At 41.7% G+C, this 14,158-nt stretch overlaps 1 protein-coding gene across 1 annotated transcript in view; it reads right to left on the bottom strand.

The window, feature by feature from the left end:
- Positions 1-14,158, bottom strand: part of LOC105447431 (multidrug resistance-associated protein 5-like) — a 45,161-nt gene that overhangs the window by 3,633 nt on the left and 27,370 nt on the right. The window contains exons 16-24 of the mRNA XM_030981636.1: positions 10,908-11,042; positions 9,352-9,481; positions 7,903-8,185; positions 4,879-5,065; positions 3,966-4,055; positions 3,139-3,328; positions 1,896-2,055; positions 1,129-1,207; positions 492-605 (exon numbers count right to left, since the gene is read on the bottom strand). Coding sequence (XP_030837496.1) covers positions 492-605; positions 1,129-1,207; positions 1,896-2,055; positions 3,139-3,328; positions 3,966-4,055; positions 4,879-5,065; positions 7,903-8,185; positions 9,352-9,481; positions 10,908-11,042 — 1,368 coding nt within the window. The remainder of the gene's footprint in view (positions 1-491; positions 606-1,128; positions 1,208-1,895; positions 2,056-3,138; positions 3,329-3,965; positions 4,056-4,878; positions 5,066-7,902; positions 8,186-9,351; positions 9,482-10,907; positions 11,043-14,158) is intronic.

Below are 14,158 nucleotides of genomic sequence, written 5' to 3'. Positions count from 1 at the left end.
GAAAAGCGGCTAGAAAACGAAAATAGAAGGCCAAGGGGTTGTATGGATAAGACAATCATTTATCAGCCTTTATCTTAAAGGGAGTATAGCTTGGCAAATACTGGTTAACGTCATCTACGTCTCCTTTTGGACAACTGCACGTAATCGAATGGACTTGATTAACGGTAGTCAGCGACTTAATCTCTACATTGTCAGCGTTCGCGAAACAGACCGAAGTCCTCCTCACGCTTCGGTTTCGCGTATGTTGCACTCAAGTGATCGCTGCGGTCGCGTCGTCCGTATTGGCCCCGAGTCAGGCCACGGGAATGGCACGTAGTCTCGTCAGGCTACACTCCCTTTAAATGCTTTAACAAGATGAGCTGTTTAGTTTTGTTTGCTTTCATATCTGAAATTGTAAGCGGCTCGGACTATAAAGTCAGACAAGTTAACATGCTCTCGTTTTCACATTGGTGGTAGATTGGCGAGCGCACACAACAGTTTGAATTTCCCACCTTGCTATTCCGAAGCAGTGCCCTCGCCATACACATCAATTGCCTCTCACCAACAGAGAAGTTATCTCCTCCTTCTGCAACAAGAGCATCGAGACCGCCATCTAGAGAACTAATCTGAATATCATGAATTAATAACAAATAATAATAATGAGCATTACAACTTATAGAAAGCTCCTATAATAATAATAATAATAATAATAAATTTAATGTGATGTTTGAGTATTAGTCTAGCGTCGTTTACCTTTAAATCCACTCCAGTTCACAGAGTATTTGGTATAGCGCACATTCCTCACAGGTATAGAGCCCAATCATAATTTGTTTTCCGCTTTAATCCGATTTAATAAACAATGACAATGATAGAGTGTAGACATGCTCTAATACCAAGTAAAAAACTATATTGGTATGTTTATTTTAGTATGTTGTTCTATATACTATATTTCATTACGTGAACTAATCGATAATCAACTTAGACACGTTTCAAATAAACGCTGACTCATCAGTTCATTGATGCTTATAATATGTAATGCCCTACTTCAACAGAAGGGAGAAAAACTTGATATCTAGTGTGTGTAGTCTATGTATTCAGCTTCGCGATCCAGGAACTCAAATAATTAAAAGAAATGGAACCAGTACAAACCTTCTCCCTCATGTAGGCCTTTTCTAATGCTTGCCACAGATCAGCATCATTATTTTCACCAAATGGGTCCAAATTATATCTAAATAAACAGAAAAAATATATTTCAATTTTAACAAAACATCTCATAAAAACAGAAACAGGAAACTTGATAAAGAAGCAATCCAATCCAAAAGATATTTGATATAGCGCCTTTTCCTTGCAGTTATAAAGCGCTGCACACACGCTCCACAATGTTTGGGCCACAAACAAAAGCAGGCGCTAGAAAGACAGACAGATATAGTCTAGAGAGAGAGAGAGAGAAAGAGAGAGAGGTACATATGAGAGAAGAAGGAACCCAAAATCGCGTTCCAGAAGATCTAATGTAAAAATATAATTGTATTCCAAAAGGTTTCCCAAACTATCCCTTTTATTGCTTTTGAGGAGAACTAGTTTTAGGAAGTATACCTCTTTACATTATGGAAATTACTTGTGTTTAAAGGCGAGAAGAGCTATGTAATGTTGCTAATACAAGAATCAAATGGTGATGAGGGACTAAGAGACTACTGTGATGTGAATGTCGTATTCACAGCCGAGATGACTGCGCCTCGACTATCCGATTACTTCCGGGGAGCCAGGCCATCTATTGACGGGTTAGTTGTTACAAGCACAACAAACTACGATGCATTTGTTACTGGCACGTTATTACCTGATCTTATTGAGAATAGTAATAAAATCAATGATGCTATCGTCCAGAAGAGATTTATATGACGAGTGGTGATCACTCTTACCTTACGGTACCGATGAATAGGACAGGATCTTGAGGAATAATGGATATCTTAGATCTCAGATCAAATAGACCAAGTTCCGATATATCGACATCATCGATAGTTATTGTTCCTTTAACAGCCTCCACTAGACGAAACAAGGCAACGCTCAAAGAAGACTTCCCTGATCACAAGATAACAATCCAGACATGAATTATTCATAATTACCTGTAAAATTACTACTACCAATACACTTTACTACTACTACTACTACTACTACTATGTACCTCTACAAATCATAATAAATTTATTATACTAGTACTGATACTTCTTCTACTATGACTACTACTACCACTACTACTACTCCTCATTACTACTGCTACTACTACTACTACTATTACTATTACTACTACTACTACTACTACTGCTACTACTACTACTACTAATACTACTATTACTACTACTACTACTACTACTACTACTACTACTACTACTACTACTACTACTGCTACTAATACTACTACTACTACTGCTACTACTACTACTACTACTACTATTAATACTACTATAAATATTACTCATACTACTACTACTACTACTTCCACTACTGCAAGTATACTAATTATTTTACTGATCATTTTCATTTTAAATTAGACATCACATTTTATCAAAATAAGTTATGATGGATCATTTAATGAATTATAAAGGACGTAAAATGTACACATGTCTAAATACATAAAAGCAACAGCAATCAAAGGACTGGTTGTCGATTGCTGTTATTGAGAGATTATAAAAGCTTACAAGAGACAGTCAGAGATAAACAATAATACTACTTTAATACTACTATTATTATTACTACTACTACTACTACTACTACTACTACTACTACTACTAATTACTACTACACCAATAACTACTACTACTAATTCTACTACTAAAACTATACTTATACACTAACAACTACTACTACTACTAAATATACAACTCTTACGATTACTATGATTACTACTACTACCACTAGGCCTATACTACTACAGTAATTATATTACTATAACTACTAATACTACTACTTCTACTCTTCTACGACTAATACTATAGTAACTACTACTTCTACTTCTACTACTACAACAGCCAGTATCATTTCTTTTGTTGTGTGAGGAGCATGTGTCTTCCCCCACAGGCAAACCTTATACATCTAGCTACCCCCTATCTCGACCCTCTCCTCCTCCTCCTTCACCACTCTCTCCAAAGTGGTGGAAGTACCCACCTGATCCGGTCCTCCCCACGATGCCAATCCTCTCTCCTGCCTTGATAGTGCACGTTACATTCTTGAGAACCAGCGGAAGGTTTTCTCGGTATCTCATCCCGACATGATGTAGTCGGATCTCCCCTCGACTTGGCCAGCCTTTCTCGGGCATCCTCGACTTGATGGTTTCAGGAGCCTCTGGTTTAATGTCCTGTACATTTGATAGAATGGAAAAAGCCATAGATGTTATCTGTATTTTATGCATGTGTATACATTCTACCCACAATGAAAAGTGTACTAGCGATGGTTTTATATTTTTCTTGCGCATGCATGGGACCTCAGATCCCTTTGAATAATTTGTTCGAATTTAATATCCTAGCATTAGAATAATTATATAAACCCCTAAGTTTTCCCAGCAGTGTAGTATTTTCTGTAGCTTTTGTACCTCTTGCATTACAGACTGTTTGGAGGAAACTGACAATTCCTTTTGTAAATGTTGATAGCTTACACTAGATTTGGGGCTTATATGCTACATGGTCAGACGTTCGTGCATGAATTTAAAAAGTCAAGGAGAAAATAAAATACAGATTATTATAATTTTTTGGTCAGTTGATGCATGTTAAGGCGCAATAACATTCATTCACAAGATGATATTAAAAAAAACGACATAGATGAATATTCATATTTATCGTAATATTTAAATCATATTCCGTTAAGTCTCAATAAAACCTATCAAACTATTCGAATGAAAATTATAATTGCAAGTACTTGGGATATGATCTATAACTCAAGTGGTGTTGTGAGGGGGAAGGGGGAGAATGCATATTGTACACACAACATAGACCTACCCTTATATACTGCATTATCCTTTGAGCAGAAGAGAATCGTGCTTCGGTATCTGTCAGCGTATTCATTGTCAACTGGAACTTCCCTGTTAGCTGTGAGCAGAAGGCAGTAAACACATAGAAAATAAATCATACTGATTAAAGAAAGAATAGTTTGATACAAATTTATAAATAAGAGAAAGAAAGAGATAGGGGTTGACAAAAAGACTATTATACAGAATAATAAACTAATTTGGTGCCGCAATTTTTTTATTAACGTCACAAAGTGTGGCTGATAAATATTTAAAACCACTTCATCATGAGAACAGCATAATTATTTTTCCGACGAAGTTATAGGTAATTATTTTCTTTAACCCATTAGTTAGCCCAATGAAAATCATTGGGTCATACCCGCTATTTGGTCTAGCTAGTGCGATCTACCTACCGTCGCTAGCGCTTTCCTTTTTAGTTTTCCACTGGTTGGTGATTGCCCTGTTAGACCTACCTCCTAGGGGGCATCATGGATTTTATCTACACATATATTGGCCCCCCTTATTAATTTGGCCGACTTTCGGCGCCCTTCCATTTGGCGTCATTGATTCCTTCTACCTACAAATTGGCACCGCGGTGAGTATCCATTGATTTGGGCTAGTGTGACCTATCTTGAGTTTTTAGCGCTCATTTCACCAGACTATTGGCATTAGTCTGTCCCTGTAGTGCTTGATGAGTATATTTCGATCCTAAAACCAATTATTTGATATGATTGATATACATTATATAAACGCGATATCCATCAGCAATGCGTCTTTTACTAATGACTTCATCGACATCATCGACTGTGGCTTCACATGTTCAGTTCTAGCTCATATCCAAACGGCAGGATATGTGTATTAATGATCCATGGAAATATAGTGCTGAAATTGAAAGCCAGACATACCTGCATTGCGTATGCGACGGCAAAGCCAGCGGTTGAGGCCGGTAGTTTACCGTGATAGAGAACAACCATGAGATTGGTGATGGTAACCATGAGAACAACAAGTAGCTCAAGACGTGCTCCAGCCCAACGGTTCGCCATCCGGAACAGCATCAAAGGATATGCGTTCACGTCCAGTAGATCGACGAACCTGCAATACATGCAAAGGGAATGGACTAATGTCAATGGTTGTTGTTGTGTTCTCGACTCCTTTAATGGAGCTCTCACACTCTGCCGTGTAGGCCTACCGTCCACCTGCCGGGCTATTAAAAAAACAACAGAGTCCAGAACGTTGGTTTTGAGCGAACTTGTCCCCGGCCGCAAAAAAAAAAATCATAAAATTAATCTTTTCACCGTTTCGTTGCCATCTTCTGACCGTTCTCACCGGGCGCATACCGGGTGTTGAACGTGCTTCTACCGTCTTCACCGCCCAGATTGACTTTTGTTGAACATTTTGGCCGTTTCCATACCGGGCCCATACCGGGTCTCGAACGTGTGCACCGGGTTTGTAGCAGCCACCTACCAGTCACTTAGCGTCCCCTCACCGCTCGGAGCGTCCTGTGAGCGAGTCCCCGGACTGCTGACGTCATGACACGACTGCCATAAATACCCCGATTTGAACGGCAACGGTCAGTCCGCTCTCCATTTTTCATCACCGTTCTGTAACGGGTTATGAGCGTGTTGTGAGCGTGTTCATACAGTGTGACCGTTTTTTATAACGTATTCATACCGTCTTCATACCGTTCAACACCGTCCTCTTGCCGCTTACTTGCGGCCGGTGCCAGCCGGCCAAAGTTTTGAACATGCCCAAAACTTTCGCCGGGTCCCACCGGGTGTAAATAAGCGCCAACGCCCTATTAACGTGTTGCCCGCTTTGATAACGAACCACAGTGTGCCCTCGCCGTTCTCCACCGTCCGCAGACATTTTCGCGCACGGTGGCACACGGTAGGCCTACACGGCACATCACCTAAAAGTAGCCCGCTCGGCAGCCGGGCGGCGAGTTTGAGCTAATTTCGCCCAGGCACCGAGCGGCGGCCGCCCGGGCACCGCTTGTTTTTAGGGCATCGCTCGGTCGCTGCTGAAGTTTTAGCGCGGAGTTAAAATTCGGGCGGCGCCTGCTCACTTTCACTCGCCGCTCAGAGTATGCTCGGTGCCCGGGCGGCTAATTTTTTTTTCCCAAACAGGTTTGCCAATGCTAATATTTCCGGTCATCTGATTGGTTGATATGTTACGTCATTAGCAATGACGTAACCGTTAGGGTGAGTGATAGGGTTATAGAAATCATGCAGAATCACTTTTTATCAACCATCGATGGCTCAATTGGTAAGGTCAGCGTAATTCAATCTCAGAGTTGTGGGTTCAAGTCTTAGTTTATTCTGTTATTTCCTTTATAAATAGTGAGGCAAAACAATAGAAAATCAAAGTCTAATTGCTTGTGACCTCTTTCTAAAGTGACTCTCACACTCTGCCGTGTAGGCCTACCGTGTGCCACCGTGCGCGAAAATGTCTGCGGACTGTGGAGAACGGCGAGGGCACACGGTGGTTCGTTATCAAAGCGGGCAACACGTTAATAGGGCGTTGGCGCTTATTTACACCCGGTGGGACCCGGCGAAAGTTTTGGGCATGTTCAAAACTTTGGCCGGCTGGCACCGGCCGCAAGTAAGCGGCAAGAGGACGGTGTTGAACGGTATGAGGACGGTATGAATACGTTATGAAAACGGTCACACTGTATGAACACGTTCACAACACGCTCATAACCCGTTACAGAACGGTGATGAAAAATGGAGAGCGGACTGACCGTTGCCGTTCAAATCGGAGTATTTATGGCAGTCGTGTCATGACGTCAGCAGTCCGGGGACTCACTCACAGGACGCTCCGAGCGGTGAGGGGACGCTAAGTGACTTGTAGGTGGCTGTTACAAACCCGGTGCACACGTTCGAGACCCGGTATGGGCCCGGTATGGAAACGGCCTAAATTTTCAACAAAAGTCAATCTGGGCGGTGAAGACGGTAGAAGCACGTTCAACACCCGGTATGCGCCCGGTGAGAACGGTCAGAAGATGGCAACGAAACGGTGAAAAGATTAATTTTATGATTTTTTTTTTTGCGGCCGGGGACAAGTTCGCTCAAAACCCAACGTTCTGGACTCTGTTTTTTTTTTAATAGCCCGGCAGGTGGACGGTAGGCCTACACGGCAGAGTGTGAGAGCTCCATAAGCTGCTAATGACGTAGAACATATCAGCCATTGAGAAGAACGGAAATATAAGAAATTGCAAACCTGTTTGGGAATAAAAATTTCGCGCCCGGGCGGTCGCCGTCCAGGCACCGATCTAATCGAGCGTTCGCCGTCGAGCGATTTAGGTCAAAAATCGAAGCCGCTAAGTCAAAAGCTGCTGAGCGTTCGCCGCCCTGTCGCCGCCCAGTCGCCGCTGGGAGATCTGTCCGTCACTTGGCGGCGAGTTCAAAATTGGTCAGCAACCTTTGACCTAGCGGCTTTGATTTTTGACCTAAATCGCTCGACGGCAAACGCTCGTTAGGTCGGTGTCCGGGCGGCGCAGGCACCGAGCGTATTTTGGCGCCCCGCCGATCACCGGCCGGCTGTCGGGCAATTTCCTTAAAATTAGCCAGTGGCCGGTGGGAGACCGCTTGGGTATCGGTCGGTCATCGGTCGGTCACTGCCGGGACGCCGGCCGGAGAAGTTCTCCGATTTCGCCCAGTTTTGACCTAAAATTGACCGGCGACTGACGGGAAATCGACAGGGCACCGCTCAGGTATCGCTTGGGCTCTACAGCCTGCTCGACTTCTCCAAAAAATCATTGGGCGATGCCTTAATTCCAGCGGCGACCGAGCAGGATACTAATCGGTCGGTCGCTGCTCTGATTTGTGACCAAAACTTTACTTTGTATTTTCATTTTTTGCCGTATGACTTGATTTTACTGTATTTTATCAAAAGCTGAAATGAATGAAGGAATGGTTGAATGGACTCACTTCGTGATAACATCATTGGTCTTGCCATAGGCATGGATGGTGGCCAGTCCCATTGCAGTCGATCCGATGTGAGAAAACCATGGAGATCGGCTCACGTTTTCCAACTGCTTAAGGTCGTTGACGCCCTTGCGATAGAAGGACATGATGAAGAAGAAGATGACGATGACTGGGATGACGGCGCATAGGAAATACGGGAATACTATGCAGATGGTGATCAACGATGCAACGATCGTCAGGACATAATTAAGACTCATTTCCATGTTGATTGGCAGCATCACATCCACTAAGAATGGAAAATGAAAATAATTCTTTGAGTGCGGTCGCTAAATCTTTCGAGAAATCAACCCAAAACATGTTCGGATTGCATGGTACGTCATTGTAATAATCGCACATGTCAACAGGTGATGAAAAAGGTTATTGAAATCACATTAGGTTGAGTTTCGACGTCTCTTTGTTTATCGGATTTATGTTGAGATAATCTATTCAATAAAAATGAGTGTGATAAATACATTCAAATGTGCTTGGAAAATGTAATAACTAGTTACGAGGCCTGCTCATCAAAATCAATTCCGTATTAGAAAAGCCCAAGCAAAGAATTGCCCTCCCCAAGTGTCGTATATGTATATGCCTACACAAAAGGGCAGAGCTATGTTGTCATGGGGGCTCTCGCAAATGGTAATCATGAACTCTGGTAATGATGCAATATATCTTCAAGAGATTAAACAAAAACATTTCATATTATAATTTGGTTTAAAAACGGATGTAATAGCTGTGAAGTATTAAAGCAAAACAAAAAAACACCAATATTTATCGACCTCGCTGTTCCAATCTCGTGATTTATGCTAGACCACGTTACTTTATAAGATTTCCAGGAAATTTGTTTGTTCTTAGCTTATGCTTTTTATTTTGCTGGTAACAAACAGACCTACTGGATGAAAAACGATTCAACATTTAACTGAAACTCCTTTTTATAATTCTCTCCAAATAATGTTCCATAACCTAAACTCTGGTTTTTAACGAGTTTACTTATCACAACTTTAAAGATAAACTTTAGTACTGGTGATGCGATTGCAATGTGAAAGAAAAGGTGTGGAAAGGATCAGAAACAGTTGATCATGTAGCATGTAAGTATTGGTGTGCACTGCAAGGTTCTGGATTCATCAAAATCATAATAAATTTGACCGAGTCTTGGTAAAGTAACAGGCACTCACATAGAAAGCTATATATGGGACAACACGCATGGTGTCGGGGCTAGTACTACCTTGATTTCATTGTCTTTCTATGCTCATTACTCAGCTAGTATACATTTTCTACCAAATTGTTTGGCACATGTCATTTATTTGTAATCTTGAACATTCAGTGTAAGTTTCGTTTGATTCTGTGAGAATTTTTTTTTGTTTACCAGTACTGGAGTTTATCTTTAAATTCACATATTGAAAGTCTACTTACGCTCATCTATATCTTTAGAGAATCTGTTGAGCACTCGTCCAGTAGGTGTGGTATCAAAGAAACTAATTGGACTACGTATAACTGCTCGGAATAGATTATTGTGTAACGTGGACGATGCTTTTAGTGTAAGCTATGAAAAAAGTGGGTAAGATAGAGGCTAATAATTTGACAACAATTAAAACATGATACATTATTGATTCCACATCATTATACAGTGTCTTCAAAAAGGAAAACTATACTCAGGACCAATATTTTATAATAGTAGGCTTAAAGTTGCTGAATCATATTTGCGTGATATAGAAGATGGGTTCTTAATGTAGGCATTTCATTCAAAGTTAGGTTGTAAGTTACTGACCAATGTCCATTAAAAAATACAAATCGTCTTTGCAAAAGTTTTGGAGGAATGGTTTTCAAGATTTTTTTCTCCATAATTTGTGAATGCATTCAATTGCAATGGAAACAATTTCATCAAACATTTTGGTTAATCATTCATTCAATTCGCTGGGCAAAATCATTTGAAAAGCAAATACTGCTGTTCAGCTGAACACGGCCAGATTCTATTCATTGAGAAGTTCACTTTTAGGAGATGATTCACAACCAAATATAGAGAATAAATCCGGTTTTCTTTTTGTGTTGACGTACTTATGATTCCCAATTGCATAACTTGTGTGACGCCATTTTAAATATTGACGTAATGTCGTGTTGCCAAATTTGTTCTTGACTTAACGATAGTGTTACTTGGAAAGCTGTGTTTCTTTCATATTTTGTGGCCTTCTTTTGTAATTTTTTCCCTACATACGCTTCTATTATAAAAGCATCATGCTTGTAATGTTCATAATCGAACTCTTCTACAAAATACTTTTGTTTTCAAAGTGTGAGCCGTAACACCATTTTGAATCGGAGAGAGTGTCGTACCCAAGTTTGCATATTTTGTTTTCTTCGATAGACACAATAAAGGGGAAAGAAGGTCTCGGATTTCTAAAATGTGCGACAAAGATTTTTAAAAAAAGGCCCTCGCATTTTTAAATAGTCCCTCCAAGTGTAAACACATGACGTTAGATTGCCGAGTCCATACCGGCAGAGGTTATACAAAAAAGGAGTGAGTTCTTCCCACCCCTATATCCTTGCTCTTGGATATTTGATATAATTTACCACTGCAGGTTAAGATTTGAAATAACAAGCATTCAGTACACTGTCAAGAGTAAAACTATTTCACACCAAATACAAAACATGTTCCAAATGTGTTGCATCAACATTAAACGTAACGTTGCAACAACATGACTGTAACGTTGCATTAACTTGAACATAATGTTGTGTTAACTTAAATGTAGGTACAAAGTTTGAAATAAATTTAAAGGCGTTTGAACAATTTCCAAAAAGATATACTTTTTCAAGAATTTCTGTGGAATAAGCTGATTTGATGATAGTTATTTGACAGTGTCCCTTTCCTTGGTTACATGTGCGATCACCAGCTTTACTGCGGGGTATGAGGCATGTGAACAGTTTAACATGACGTTTAAAATAAATTAATAGGACCACGTAAACGCCTATCATACCTTCATATAGATGACACTCTTACTGGCAGCCACAATGAAGATGAGAAGTAGGGAACCTCCGTACACCAGCATGTAAAACCAGAGATGAGGGTCGTTTACTAGCGATGGTGCTTCCTCATCCAAAGTCTCGTTGTACTATGTATTAAAGTCATGTTACAAATATGAATAATGGATGAACAATACAAGTGTCACAGTGGTCTCCCACCTAGCCGAGTTGTATTAGCGAGTTATGGCGACTTGTGGTGGGTTGCCTCAAAGAGGCACTCGCAATAACTCGCGAACAATTCGGTATGGCTTAGCGTAACTCCTTACAACATTCCCCGACTCTCTCCAAAGTCGCGAGCACCTCCAAAATTTTGAAAATGCTCAAAAAAATTAGCCGATTCATTGTAATTCGAGGTAAACTCGCCTACACTCGTAATATACTCGCATTACCCGTAACAAGCTCGCGCTGCACTCTTCATAACTCGTAGCAACTAGCCAGGCGCGGATCCAGGGGGGGCCGAGCGGGCCTTGGCCCCCCCCCCCCCCCGCAAAAAAAAAAAAAAAAAAAGAGAGAGAAGAAAGGAAAAGAAGGGAAAGGGAAAGAGGAGAGAAGGGAAAGAAAGAAGATAAAGAAAAAAAGAAAAGGGGGAAGAAGGAGATCGGGGGAGGGGGGTCGAAAGGGCCTTGCCTCCCAGGCTGTTGAAGGAAAGGGAAAGAAATGACATAATTCCGAGATTTTTCCTCACTTTTGAGTAAATACGTTTCTATGTGTTTGTTTGAAAATGACAAATTACTAAATTTACAGCCAGGCAAGAAATATGATTCTTGAGATTCCTGCATGTCAGGCCCAAGGTGGGGCGGGGATCGGGAGCCTCGAGCTCCCTCCCCCCCCCCCCCCCCCCCACTTTTTTGAGAAAAAAATATTAAAGAGAAATAAAATAGAATGAGAGCAAGAAAGAAACAATAGTTAACTGCCAGTGTTAAAAATTAATGAGGCATCTAAATATGCTCATCTGACCGTGATTAAATGCCTAGAACCCCTAAGCTCCCGGGGGCTCTGCCCCTGGATTCCACCTAGGACCCTACGGCGGGCCCTTAGATGCTCATCTGACGGTAATTTAATGCCTAAAACCCCTGATTGGGGGGGGGAGGCTTCGCCCTATGGAACCCACCAGGGGCCCTAAGGCGGCCCCTAAATGCTTGCGGGGTCGGACAAGGTATCAAAATGTGTTTATCTGACCGCAGGCGCGTAGCCAGGGGGGTGGGGGGGGGGCGGTCCCCCCAAATCGGAAGAGGACGTAGGAAGAAAAAAGAGCAGACAAAGAACACATTTAAAAAAGGATTAAGAGTATAGACAACGGTACAACGCATCGTCTTCTTTCTCTAATGATTTAATGAAACGTAAAAGCTTCCGCGCTTCGCGCGAGAGGGGGGGGGGAACCTGAATTCAGACGAGGATTAAGAGTCGAGAACTGTACAGCCAATCGTCTTCTTTCTCTCATAATCTTAATGGAACTTAAAAGCTTCCGCGCTTTGCGCGGGAAAGGGGGGGGGGGACCTGAATTCGGACGAGGATTAAGAGTCGAGAACTGTACAACGAATCGTCTTCTTTCGAATGATTCGCGCGTGATGTAGGGGGAACTAAATTGCGACGAGGATTATTTTCGAGAACGGTATAACGAATCGTCTTCTTTCTCTGATTCAATGAATCGTAAAAGCTTCCACGCTTCGCGCGGAAGGGGAAAACAGATTTCAGGCGAGGATTAGAGTCGAAAACGGTACAACGAATCGTCTTCTTTCTCTAATGATTAAAGTAAACTTAAAAAGCTTCCGCGCGAAGCGCGGGAGGAGGGAACCTGAATTCAGACGAGGATTAAGAGTCGAGAACTCTCCAAAGAATCGTAATAATTTAATAAATCGTAAAATTTTCCGCGCTTCGCGTGGGAGGGGAAAAACTAAATTCAGACGAGAATTATTTTTGAGAACGGTACAACGAATCGTCTTATTTCTCTAATAATTTAATGAAACTTCAAAACTTCCGCATTCGCGGATGAGGGAGGGGGAAACTCGCCCCTCCCTGCATCGACCCCCCCCCCCCGCATTACGTCACTGTTGGTCACCATTACGTACCAATATTTGGCTCGCATAATTTCAAATTTGGGCCCCCCCCCCCTAAGAAATCCTGGATCCGCGCCTGCAACTAGCCACCTTATAAAGAGTGTAGCGCGAGCTTGTTACGAATAATGCGAGTATATTACGAGTGTAAGCGAGTTCACCTCGAGTAAAAACGAATTCACCTCGAGTAACAACGAATCAGTGAAAATTTTGAACATGTTCAAAATGTTCGGTGATTCGTTGTAGCTCGAGGTGATCTTCTCTAACACTAATATACTCGTAGCAACTCGCCACCTTATGAAGAGTGCAGCGTGAGCTTGTTACGAGTAATGCGTGTATATTACGAGTGTAGGCGAGTTTACCTCGAATTACAACGAATCGGGGAATTTTTTTTAACATTGTGGATCTGCTCTCCACTTCGAGGAGAGTCGTGTTGTAAAGAGTTAAGCAGGGCTCCCACTTAGCCGAGTTGGAGCCTCGAGTTGTGGCGAGCTGGCGCAAGCTTATGGCAAGTCATTTTATCATTAAAACATATTTCTTGATATCAAGAATTCGATTTCGTGATATTAAGAATTGAATTCTTGATATCAAGAAATATGTTTTAATGATAAAACGGCTAGCCATAAGCTTACGCCAGGTCGCCACAACTCGAGGCCCCAACTCGGCTAAGTGGGAGCCCTGCTTTACGCTAAGCCAAACCGAATTGTTCGCGAGTTATTGCGAGTGCCTCTTTGAGGCAACTCACCACAACTCGCCATAACTCGCTAATACAACTCGGCTATTAGTGGGAGCCCTGCTTATAAGACAATCCGTTTCATTTTCAGATGCCATTTTGTGTACCATCTGTTCGGGGAAGGGGTGTCGGATCAAATTTCACTTTTTGTTTGGGATCGGATGATCCGCAGATTGCGCACATAAATTTTACCGAGGCTTTATTTCTTCAGTCGAAGAACCAGGATTTTGGTTGAAGTCGATTGGTGCTAAACATTGACGGCAGAGTATATAAGAAGAGTTGGGTTGGAGTTTATTATAGCAATCACCAACAAAAATTATGAGCTTTAAATATTTATTCTATGAAGAGATATTGCAGTTTAAATACCTGACAGATAGGAAAGCATAATTATGTATATGCTCAGTGGAGTATCTACGGG

This window comes from Strongylocentrotus purpuratus, unplaced genomic scaffold (genome assembly GCF_000002235.5).
Source record: "Strongylocentrotus purpuratus isolate Spur 01 unplaced genomic scaffold, Spur_5.0 spur5_scaffold_12, whole genome shotgun sequence".
Classification (NCBI taxonomy): domain Eukaryota; kingdom Metazoa; phylum Echinodermata; class Echinoidea; order Camarodonta; family Strongylocentrotidae; genus Strongylocentrotus; species Strongylocentrotus purpuratus.
Note: the sequence above shows the minus strand (reverse complement) of the source record. Positions and strands in the feature narration are given on the sequence as shown.